The following is a 12,497-nucleotide window of genomic DNA, read 5'->3' on the forward strand; positions in this document are numbered from 1 at the left end:
CAGGGAATGCCAGAATTTAAAGACCTTGAAACAGGCATCTAACAATAAACCACAGCCTGGTGTTTCAACTGGCCAGGATAAACTCAGCAAAATATATAGTGCTGGTTCCCTCCCCCCCAAAAAAAACAGAAGGTGAATAAGCTCTCATCCTGTATCTGGTGGATCCACTCCAGTTAAAGGTGTGATAAATTCTGAAAAGGACAGCCCAGCTGGCCATGGGAATGGAGGAGACAGCGTTATAATGGCGGACATCCCTGTGTGAGCACGGTCCAGGGGCCACAGCAGCCCTGTGAGCACGGTCCAGGGGCCACAGCTGCCCCGTGTGAGCACGGTCCAGGGGCCACAGCAGCCCTGTGTGTGAGCACGGTCCAGGGGCCACAGCTGCCCTGTGGCAGACAGCTCACCGCCCACAGGGCATCCTCAATCAGAGCTCCTTCTCTCCTTCGCTTTCCGCCCGGAAGATAGCGGCTTTGAAGCAGAGAGAGGAAGCATCCGCCGAATTTACAGAGCCGGGGCCCCTTCTCTGGATTCGGCATCTTGGTACGTTCAGCCCCCCGAAAAGTGTCGGTTTATAGAGACGCTATATCATCACAGCACATTTCTATAGATGCACTGTGTTTCAATTTTTCTCCTTCGTATGATGACATATTTATAGTAAAAAAAGCATACCGCCTTCTGTCCCATCTGTTTTCAGGAAATATGTAAAAAAACAGGACGAAAAAAAAACAAACCACAAAGAGCTGCTGGAACAACGATTAAGGTAACGGCGCAGAGACCCAGTTACTACGGACGGTGTTGCACACCCCGAAAAATCTAATGCGTAATCATTTATTTTATGCGCAATAAAATAAAATTAGCCAGCCACTGCATGCCAAAACGGCGCAATAAAAGTAGACGGGGGGAAACGGCGGCCATTTGCAACAGGAAATGCGCACAGGGGGGCTTCTGGGACTCGTTCATCTCGGCCGCCATAAGGGTTTACAACGACAATTAAATTACGCCTGTTGCGGTGATTTTCCGGTTTTCATATTTACGCGCGGCGGCGCACGTCGCGACCGCTTTCGCGAAGCGTGGGGACGAACTTCCCTGACGCCCCTGAACGCGAGACACGGAACCTGATTTTCCGGATGCCGGTCGCCCCGGCGGGTCACGTGACACGGGCATCATCCGTTGGCGAAAGCACAGCTGAGCATCGCGTCTGCGAGTCGTTACACAAACAACCCCCTTTGATGAGAGGCAGAAATCAGCGCCCCTGCAAAAGCCGGAATTGTGCGGAATTCTGCCGTAAAACCAACGGTGGTAATTCCGGCTCCGTCTCACGGGACGTCGAGAAATTTGCGTGCAGCTCGGGCGGCAGTGTAGTACAGTGGGTAAGGAGCTGGTCTTGTAACCCGAAGGTCACAGGTTCGATTCCTAGGTAGGACACTGCCGTTGTACCCTTGAGCAAGGCACTTAACCTGTGTTGCTTCAGTATATATCCAGCTGTATAAATGGATGCAATGTAAATGCTATGTAAAAGTTGTGTAAGTCGCTCTGGATAAGAGCGCCTGCTAAATGCCTGTAATGTAATGTAATGTTTAAAAGGTTACAGGTGTAATGTGGAGCAACGGCGTGCAGGAACTGCGTACCTTTAAGGTGCAGACTGCCGGGACTTCCATCGTGCTGAAAAAAAGACAAGAACAAAGAAGAAGAAGAGATGCGTTAAATATCAAATACACACACACAAGAAAAATCACATGGTAAATTAATTCAAAGAAGATTTCAGCGTATTTGGTACTGAAAAGGATCTAAACCAAGGGTGTCCGGTCTTATCCGAAAAAGGGATAGGTGGGGGAAGGTTTTTGCTTAAGCCCAGCACTAATACAGGTGATTCAACTCATGGATTTCACTCAAAGCCTTGATAAGTACAACCAGGCGTCTTAGTGCTGTGCTAAAACAAAAGCCTTCACCCACACTTGGCCCTCTCTGGATAAGATTGGACACCTCTTATCTAAACAGTTCACATGGCCATAAAGCAAAAAGGCTGTAGTTAAGCCCAAATATAATGCAGTATAATTAAAATATACAGTACGTAATTAATGTAAATAACAGATTAGAACATTTTTATCACTCTAATCATCGTTCTAACGCTGATGTAACAATCACTGCTGGCGACCGAAAGCAATGGACACTGTTCTAGAACACTGACTTTTCAGAATGCTGAAAAAAAAAAACATTCCAAAAAATCCAACTCTGTCAAAGGGTTAATATGTGGATCAAGCCAGGCCATGCTACAAATGCAATCATACAGCTTGCGACTGCATGCAAATGAACACAAGAATCCATATATAGCTCACTGTACCCAGGGAAAATGCTTAATACCTGAAGCACACCTACTGCGAAACTGTGAGGAGACTGAAGATATAACCGCTGAAAATAATTTCAGGGATTTTATTTAGATGAAGTCATGAAGTGAAACACTTTACGACAGAATCGTCCATAAAAGCAAAGCTAATTATCATAAAAACAAAGTATAATTGCCATAATCGGCATGAAATATCGCCGTCTGACGATGTTTTACGACTGAAGGGAGATGATGTGGGTATGCGTGTTTTATTTTTTAATGCTTGTATTTCCGTTCCTGTCTTATGTTTATTCGTGCTGCAGATTCCTTATTTTGTCCAAAAGGGCATTGAGGGGCCATAAGTGGGAAAAAAAAATCCACAATGCAGCACATCTTCGGTGACATCACAGAGAGAATGTGGAAAACAGCCAATCCCTGCAATCTTCTGCACAAACTCTTACTTAAAATTATTAGAACTTCAATTTTTAAAAAGCTGTGACCCATTCCTGCCTTCTTTGAGAAAAAAAACTATATATATATATATTAGCTTACTGACAATCGTGAAAGAAAGAAGCCAGACAAACAAGCAGCAATCTTAGCAGACGGAAACTCTGAAGAATAGCGTCTACATCACGACTCACAGTTGACACAAGCGTGGCGGTGTTTATCTTTTGTCGGCAGCCGCTGGGGAAAACAGACCGACGGAACGGCAACGAGCTAACAACAAACACATCCATCAACACCACCCTAGTCGAGGGGAGGTGAGAGACTTCAGAGGTGCAAGAGAAAGGGTTAAATGCTGATAAATTCCATTTTTCTTTTCCGGGAAGGGACCTTGAGTCATAAAACTCAGGGAAAACCTTTGACTGGATGGTGTATATTTTTTAAAAGCTTTGAGGAGCACTGATTTGCAGTATTTATTACAGCTAACTGAACATTCCCCCCCTGGGTTTAATTTCTAAATAATTAATGCCTTTTCAGAGTGCTTAAATTTATTAATAAGCTCTGATTAGACACATGTTAAATGATAATGGACAAATTTTACTATTGATAGTTTTTTTTTTTCCAGGGATCAACACCAGATATGTTTAAAGCTATGAACAAATCTATTAACCGCTCATTTTAATAAAATCATAAAATCTCACAGCTGCAGGGTGGGACTCAGGAGGGATGAAGACAGCAGACAGTAGCACAAAAGGAAACCAGAGTAAAGCTGTCCAGTGTGTACAGAGGGAAAAAGACAAACAAAACAAACCACAAGCCCACACACACACACACATACAGACACTGATACCCATGCTCACATACACACGTTCACAATCACATCACACAACACACACTACACCACCATACACACACACACCCCTCATACACACACACACACACACAAAACTACCATACACACACACACACATCCATGCACACACACACACACACACACTCACACCACACACACACACGCCACACAAACACACACGCACCACACACACACACACACAGACCACCAACACACACACACACCCACACACACAAACACACACACACACACACACACACTCATGCATACACACACACACACACGCACCCGCACACACACACCCACACACACATGCACATGCACACACACACACACACACACATACACTCATCCTTACACACCCACACACACACACGCACACACACACACACACACACACACACACAGGGCAGTGCTGAGGTGGCATGCTGGTGTTAATAGAGGCTTTTATCCGTAATGGAGGCTGATTTGCAGGATCTGCTTACGCATCACAGGCCCGGCGACAGGACCGCCATGGGACCACAGCCCCCAGCTGCACGGCCGGCCAGCCATCTGCGCGCATGCAGCAGCTGAAGGGCCGGCTCTGTCTTTATCTCATCCGCAAAATCCCAGGGACCTCATTTCACTAAAGAAATCCTTTCAGCCGGGGGGGATTGCAAACCTCTCTCTCTCTGTTTCTCTCTCACACACTCTCTCACTCTCTCTCACACTGTCTCTCTCTGTCTCTCTCGCTCGTTCGCTCTCTCTCAAACTGTCTCTCTCTCTGGCGTTCGCTCTCTCTCAAACTGTCTCTCTCTCTGGCGTTCGCTCTCTCTCAAACTGTCTCTCTCTCTGGCGTTCTCTCTCGCTCTCTTGCGGTCTCTCTCCTTCTCTCTCATGCTGTCTCCCTTGCTCACTCGCTCTCACCCTCTCTCGCTCTCTCTCATGCCGTCCCTCTCTCTGTGTCTCTCTCACACTCTCTCGCTCACGCTCTCTTGCTCTGTCTCTCTCCCTCTCTCTCTCTCTCTCTGCTTTAATCTCGTTTTAACTCGGACACAAGGCCACGCGATGGCCAGTCTGTCCCCTTCAAATCCCCAACCCCCCCCCTCCCTCCCTCCACTCCCTCCACCCCCCACCCCTCACCCCTCCCCTCTCGCCCTCATCCTGATCCCCGTGACAGTAAAGCACACCCGCTCAGACCCTTCTGTTCGAAACGCGCCGGCCGCAGGTTGGAAATTTCCGTGCGCTCGGCCCGCTGGATCTCTTCAGGGCTGCCTTCTCCCCACCTCGGCGCGAACACAGCACCTAGACCCATTACTCTGATTTAGCGCTAAAAAAACCGAACGCCTTCGAACGTACTCTTTACGGAGCGAACAGGGTTCACGAGAGGCCCGTTCAAACAAATGGGTTTTTAATGACGGCAGGACCAGGTGTCATTCTGCAACCGCTGTTTTTTTCCCCATTAAATATTTAATTCGGTTTAAGTCGCATCAGCGATCGCCTGTCTCCTGATACGATCCTGTGTTCGCAGTTTCCGCCATTTCGAACAAATGACAGGCTACTCAATGCACCCTTTGGCACTAGAGTGAAAGTTGTGCCAGATTGGTTTTGAACTGAATTGAACTTGGCAGATAACTGCCACATTAGCAAGGCCAACCAATCATACTTCACCTTGTGTTGCCATGCCAATAATCGTGATTGGGTTCGTTTTTTATTTATTTATTTTTTTGTACAACAGAGCCATGCTGGCCACATTGATAATTGAAGTGTAATGAACCTAGTAAGTCTACTTAAGCAAATTTTCCTAATAAAGACAGCTGGCATTTAAATAGCAAAAGAGCAAATTCTACTTTATGTGAATACACACATCATTGCGAATAACATACAGTGCAAATAAATAATAATGGTCAGCCAGTACAGACTGTGGCATGACTATACACTCAACATTTTTGTGTTTATTCGTTTTTTTTTTTGTTGTTTTTTTTCCCCCCGGTCTTAGATAAATATAGTCCTGTATCACAATGGCTGTTAATAGAACACAGAATTATTCTCCCAATGAAGAATAGCAAAAGATATTTTCACTAACTATGGATCATGGTGTCTGAACACATTTCTTAAACAAATCACTTTAATTGACATAAATTATTGTAAATTATCGGCGATCAGAAATTGATCATCGGTTATCGGTATCAGCCAAAATTTCGATATTATAGCACCCCCAACCATTTATGACAAATTTATTACAATTTATAATCACAATGCGAGACCCGGGTCAAATACGTATTTGTTTTAGATTCAAATGCTTTTCTACGCTTCACTGATCTTGTCTGGTGTGTTGGAACCGATAAAAAAAACTCTCGAAAAGCGCAGAAGACCCCGCCTTCTGTTCATATTGGCAGGCTCAGTTACACCAGGCAAAACCAACAGAGCACAGAAAAGCATTTGAATCCAAAACAAATACGTATTTGTCCCAGGTCTGCTGTGCACAACAGATACAGTCTTAGGTTGTGCCACGGCTGTGGGGTAAACCGACATTCACTCTACTTAAAAATATGTGTAGGAAAGGAGAAAGGAGATGTCATGTAGGACAGAGTGTAGCACAGTGGGTAAGGAACTGGATTTGTAACCGAAAGGTCGCAGGTTCGATTCCCGGGTAGGACACTGCTGTTGTACCCTTGAGCAAGGTACTTAACCGAAATTGCTTCAGTATATATCCAGCTGTATAAATGGATACAATGTAAAATGCTATGTAAAAAAAGTTGTGTAAGTCGCTCTGGATAAGAGCGTCTGCTAAATGCCTGTAATGTAATGTCATTAAACATGGTTAAATCCTACACCTTCGCCTGGAGATGACAGTTGAAAAAAGCTAAAAAATAAAAATAAAAAAACTAGGACTGCACACTGGATGAGTCATTTGCCATTTCAACAAGCCTTTTCCGCTTCTCAACAGTCACTTAGCAGGAGAGTTAAAAAAAGATTTTTTTTTAAAAAGCACTAAAAGTGCAAAAGCCTAATTCCGAAGGCACACTGAGCCTTTTAGACAAACAGCGACAGGGAAATTAAACGGTATACAAAGTCAGAGACAGCTTGCTGTGACACCCCAGAGATGTCTATTTGCTGTACTGTTTTTTTTGGTAGAGGGACAACAATTTGACTGAATAACATTTCCGTTTAATGTGGGAAACATACAACACACCTCTGTGAATAATTTTTTTTTTTTTTTTCAAATCAAATGGTGACAGTATATCGCGATTTGTGAAGAGAGAAGTTCTTTTGAGGCGACAGTGCCATGTTTGGGAAGATGCGGCTTTAAAAATTCTAGTAACTGATGATCTCTAGAGGTTAGGAATGGTGGTACTTCAGTTCATAACACGGGGCCATTCAAAGTAAAGAAAGCAGCGTTGAAAGGAATGAATGAACAAACGTGACTCAGGGGCAGCATGGTGGCGCAGTGGCCTCACAGCAAGAAGGTCCCGGGTTCGAATCTGGCGCGGGCCTTTTTGTGTGGAGTTTGCGTGTTCTCCCCGTGTTCCTCCGGGTACCCCGGTTTCCTCCCACAGTCCAAAGACATGCAGGTCAGGCTAATTGGAGACTCCAAATTGCCCATGGGTACGAATGTGTGAGTGAATGGTGTTGTGTGTGCCCTGCGATAGATTGGCGGCCTGTCCAGGGTGTATTCCAGCCTCTCGCCCAATGCAAGCTGGGACAGACTCCAGCACATCCATCCCCAGAAATAAATCCTATTTCTTGAATGGATATACTTCGTTGTGCCTGGTTATTCTAAGGAGAGAATTTTCTCTGCCCAAAAATCAGATGGTGGGCCTCCTGGCAAAACTACGTTGCTGCCAGAAGTGGTGTTGGTGGGCAAGCGGGGGGGGGGGTCTTCCCTCCAGTCAAATAATCCCCAGTGCCCTTCAGCAGAATGCTGGGGATACTGTGCTGAAGGAGGTGCTGTCTTTCTGATGAGACGTTAAACCGAGGTCCTGACTCGCTGTGGTCATTAAAGATCCCGTGACACTCATCACAAAGAGCATGCTCGTTCCCTGGTTGCCCTGGTTACACTCCCAAATGGGCTCCCTCTACCTGCCTGTGAATCATTTCCCAGTTTAATTGTCTAAGAATGGCTCTCTCCCTCTCCATCTCAGCCAATGGGAGGCGAATGTTCTGCTGAAAAATGGCTGCTGTGCATCACCAGGTGGGTGATCCACATTGCTGGTGGTTGAGGCGAGTTTTCCCCCTCATCACTGTAAAGTGCTTCGGGTGTGAGAAAAGTTCTATGTAAATCCGAGGAATAATCATCGTAATTTTTATTACCTTGATCCTTTAATAGAACCATGACTACTTAGGGCCCTGCCTTTTCAGAAACCTAGTTTTACAGCCTGTGGTGAAGTTCCCCGGGGCCTGGATACTGATACAGACTGCTCCTGTTGTATGCATGCTCCTGTTAGAATATTTTATTCTACCACCTGTTGAGAAAGAAATCATCCCCTCAAGTTGATCGTTTTCTGTTGTAATTTGAGTGTTCTTTATGACAGCAGGAGGAAAAACTAAAAGAGAGGAAGAATGAAAGTGCTTCTTGTGATATCAGCTTTTTCTGAACCGTACAAAAAAGATTTGACTCTAATGGAAATATACCGCAATATATCATAAATATATGACACCCATAAGTGAAAAAAACGCAAAATATATTTCACAGCAGTGATGTACTGTGTTTCACAGCAATAGTTTTAAACAGAATTGCATGCACAAAATTGAACAGAACTTGGCCGTGTACGTGTTTCCCCCCAACAATGCATTAAGGAAAGAGTTACTAAACATAATGCCTGGGGTCTTAACATTTAATGAAAGGGGACGTCGAGGAGACCGAATCCATGTTGATCTCGCTAATCCGTCCAATTAAATTGTAAATTACATCGTCCGTTGCAAGCGACAGAAAATTGATAGCAGCACCCGGAAGGGCAGAAAGGGGAAGGGGAAAGGGAGGGAAAACTGTCATTGGAAAATGGCGGCTGGTCAGCACATTTAAACGGAGGCGATGCCCGTCTTCGCGCAGAGAAAGCCGAACGCAGAGGCCGTAAAGCTTGCGTAATTTCCTTAATGCTTCCTTTCAAACGACGCAGCCGTATTTACAGTGGGGGGGGGGAGGAAAAACCCCCCCCGACAACTCACGTCAAAACATCAGCGGCAGGCAATTATGTTCTCACGTTCCTCGTCCTGCTCTTCCCTGCGTACGGCCAGACAAGGCTCGGAGTCGGGTTTTCATTACGAAAACGCACGGCGCTGTTGTTTGATGCCCGTTTCAGAAACCGAGGGGTAGCCTACAGCAGCGTTTCCCAACCGCTGTGCCGCGGCACTCTGGCGTGCCATCAGGCGAGGTCAGGTGTGCCGTGTAAAAAAATCCTTTTAAAAAAAAAAAAAATTTTTTATGTTGGTAATGGTGTTTATTTTTTATGCTTTTGAGAGTGGTGTGCCATGAGATTCGGTAAATTTGAAACGTGTGCCGCGGAAGGAGAAAGATTGGGAAATGCTGGCCTGTAGAAATTTGGATGGTTTGTGAGGTCATCTGTATCATAAGGCCACAGCGTCAAAGCTGTTCGAAAGCATCCCAGGAAATGAACATGCACGACTGCCGAACAGAGGCATGTGCGTTTTATTTGTCATGGTTAGCAACTACATTTTTTATTTTATTTTTCTGTACAACCCCGTATGTCAGTAGCTCTTAGGCTTACAGCGAAATTCAAGCAGCCAATCATCTATGGTTTATTGGACTGTGATTCATTTTCATTGGAGAAGCATGCAGATCCGATTATTTAATATAATTATGGTACAGTGAGCAGGATACTCCATCTTACTGTTTTCTGAACGTTGCCCTTATCACTTGGGAAATGTCCCTATTGTGTGTGGAGTTCACTGCAAATAAAAAAAAGAACAATTTATTTCCCAAATTAAGCCACGTTGCTACCAGAATTGAGACCCTACTGTGCTTTACTATACGTCTGACATTTTTATGCTAACATAAACATAAAATGTATAAATATAAAACATAAAATAACTATATTTTATGGCCATATATAATCTATGGCACACCTTCACTGCCCAATTCACTACGTTTGAAAAGCCATTTAAAAGATTTGATTATGTGAATCAATACCAAGGAGGCCGCTAGCCCGGCAAGCTCGCCGGCGTTGACAACTCTGGACGTCGTCCGTCAAGCCGTTTATCCCAACAACAACAACAACAACAGCTATGGAAACCGTGTCTTAATTACCGAAAACCGATGCCGTTTCACTGTGCTTTACGCCTCTGTCAGCCCTGACGCGGAGTTGCGGAGAGGGCTGCGTCGCTCGGCTCACCGGCGAAATTTTGAGAGGGGAAAAAAAAGTTTTTTTTTTTTTTTTTTTTTTTGTTCAGCCAATGGAAAAATAGCACAGAAAAATACCAGTACCGTTTCTAACTTCTGATTGGGTGGGCAGCCTACAGCCCGCCTCCGACGGTGTTGAAACAGCTAGTGTCTCTGATGCAGTGTACGGCCGGTTGATTTAATTAGCGGTATTAATGTGACGAGAAGAGCGTTGTCATTTGAATGCGTAACACACGCAATTACTCGCGCCCACACCCACCAGCACCCCCCCCCCCCCCACACCCTCCACCCCCTCGGGCAACCGCATTGGGTGACACCAACCCTAGTGACGCCACTGCGTCCAATTTGCCCAGCTATTATTTCTACCAGCCCGCCCTAATATAGCAGGCTAGCCCTGGGGGGGGGGACCCACGTCCAGCCGGCACTGTAATTATATACGGCTAGCGCTGTCGCCTCACAGCAAGAAGGTCGTGAGTGTGAATCTCAGCTTGGGGCCTTCCTGTGTGGAGTTTGCATGCTCTCCCCGTGTCCGCATGGATCTCCACCCACAGTCCAAAGACATGCAGGTCAGGCTAATTGGAGACTCTAAATTGCCCATAGGTATGAGTGTGTGAGTGAATGGTGTGTGTGCCCTGCGATAGATTGGCAGCCTGTCCAGGGTGTATTCCTGTGTCTCTCGCCCAATGCACGCTGGGATAGGCTCCAGCACCCCCCGCGAACCTGCCCAGGGTAAGCGGGTATAGATAATGGATGGATGGCGTTTTTCAAACAGGGTGCATGATAAGGATTTAATATTACTTTCCAGTCTCCTCACCGTTGCCATTCCCAGCCTCCCAGTGTTTTGAGTATTTGGAAGAAAAAAAAAAAGCACATTCAAAAATTCAAGTCCACGTTTTCCAACGAAAAGTACAAGCGCCTTCACTAATAATGTCCCTAATAGGATCCCGTAGTCAAATTAGACGCTCGTTTAGCCACGGCCGCCCGCGCGCAATTTTAATGAACGCGCCCACCCAACCGCCCACCTTATTCTCTTCATCTCTGTGTGCTTAAGGGCGGTCCCTACAGGCAGCTGGTTCATTAGCGTAACACGATTTCCCTTTGATTATTAAAAGAAGAAGAAAAAGAAGAAGAACAAAAAAAAAAAAAACACTACTGCCGCCTGATTATGATTTCGCACCACGCTGCTACTCGGCTCGCTAAGTCATTACACGTTCAGAGTGTTCAATATTATTGCGAAAATGAGGGAAACCGGAGCCCGGGGCACTTGGTATTCTTGCTCTGTGTGGTGGCCGCATTAACCTTGACGCGATACGACCAGCGGAACAATTCACGTTACAACGGAGACGCACAAACAAGGGTGTCTGAGATATGGATGAATTGGGGTGGGGGGGGGGGGGGGGGACGTGCTTGTTCAGCCCAGAATCAGGAGCCTTTGCAGGCTCTCTCTCTCTCCGCAGCCCTTAGTGACCGGAGTCTGTGAAGCAAACGCACTTCCCGTCTGGGTCAGGTCAAGCAGATCTTTGCAGACACAAGCGGTCAGATCCAGGGGGGAGATGACTTTGACGGTCTCTCGTCTTAACATCTATTCACCACGCCAGGGTTGTGCCAGCTCTGTCATTGGTCAGAGTCACAGAGGGGGGGGCAGGTCAGCCCCCTGGGGTTCACAGAAGTGCGCCAATGATCTCCTCTCATTATTTCACCACCTGTTGCTTCTCTCCCTTTATCAGCAGGTCTTCTGGCATGCATCGCCACAATAGCACAGAAACAACATTCTCTCTCTCTCTCTCTCCCACTGACTTTCTCTTTTCCCAAAGTTATGGAGGCCTCCTCGGTACACAGTATTTAAATGAGCACAACAGTTCAACCTCACTTCTCACTAGTTTTGGGCGGCGATGTAGTATAACAGGTAAGGAACTGGTCTTATAACCTGAAGGTCGTTGTAAAGAGCAAGGTGCTTAACCTGCATTGCTTCAGTACATATATCCAGCTGTGCTGTGTAAATGCTGTGTAAAAGGTTGCGTAAGTCACTCTGGATAAGAGCGTCTGCGAAATGCCTGCGATGTGACGTGAGGCTGTGGAAGGGACGCGGGTGGGGTCGGTACCTTGTGTCGGAACCTCACGAGGGGGTGGCGGATCTTGGGCCCGTGCCCGTCCTCGCCGGGCCAGCCCTCAGCCACCGGCAGCGAGGCAACCCCGAGCAACAGAAGCGCCGCCCACCATCTGTGTGTCCTCATTGGGCTTTTCCTGAGAAAGGGGAAGAGAAATAATTTTAAAAAAATATATATATTTTAAACATAAATGACCACGGAGCATCTCGTTTATGCTGTGTCCTGTTCCCCGCCGTGGCTTCAAAGGTAATGCCCTCAGCCCCGGCCTTATTCAAACAGGGAGGCGGAGCCTAGAGTTACAATGTCGGCTTTATTTAAACAGGGGGGCGGAGCCTATAGGTACATTGTCGGTTTCATTAAAACAGGTGGGCAGAGACACACAAAGGATGGACAGTTGACATATACAGATCAAAACGCACATTTTTTTTT

At 46.2% G+C, this 12,497-nt stretch overlaps 1 protein-coding gene across 5 annotated transcripts in view; it reads right to left on the minus strand.

Moving 5' to 3' along the window:
* The window catches only part of LOC135255816 (follistatin-related protein 5-like), a 174,632-nt gene that overhangs the window by 134,380 nt on the left and 27,755 nt on the right, over positions 1 to 12,497 (minus strand). For all 5 annotated transcript variants that reach the window (XM_064337489.1, XM_064337487.1, XM_064337486.1 and 2 more), the window contains exons 2-3: positions 12,063 to 12,204; positions 1,629 to 1,662 (exon numbers count right to left, since the gene is read on the minus strand). In XM_064337489.1, the coding sequence (XP_064193559.1) occupies positions 1,629 to 1,662; positions 12,063 to 12,194 (166 nt within the window). In that variant the 5' untranslated portion in view covers positions 12,195 to 12,204. The remainder of the gene's footprint in view (positions 1 to 1,628; positions 1,663 to 12,062; positions 12,205 to 12,497) is intronic.

This window comes from Anguilla rostrata, chromosome 5 (genome assembly GCF_018555375.3).
Source record: "Anguilla rostrata isolate EN2019 chromosome 5, ASM1855537v3, whole genome shotgun sequence".
Lineage (NCBI taxonomy): Eukaryota > Metazoa > Chordata > Actinopteri > Anguilliformes > Anguillidae > Anguilla > Anguilla rostrata.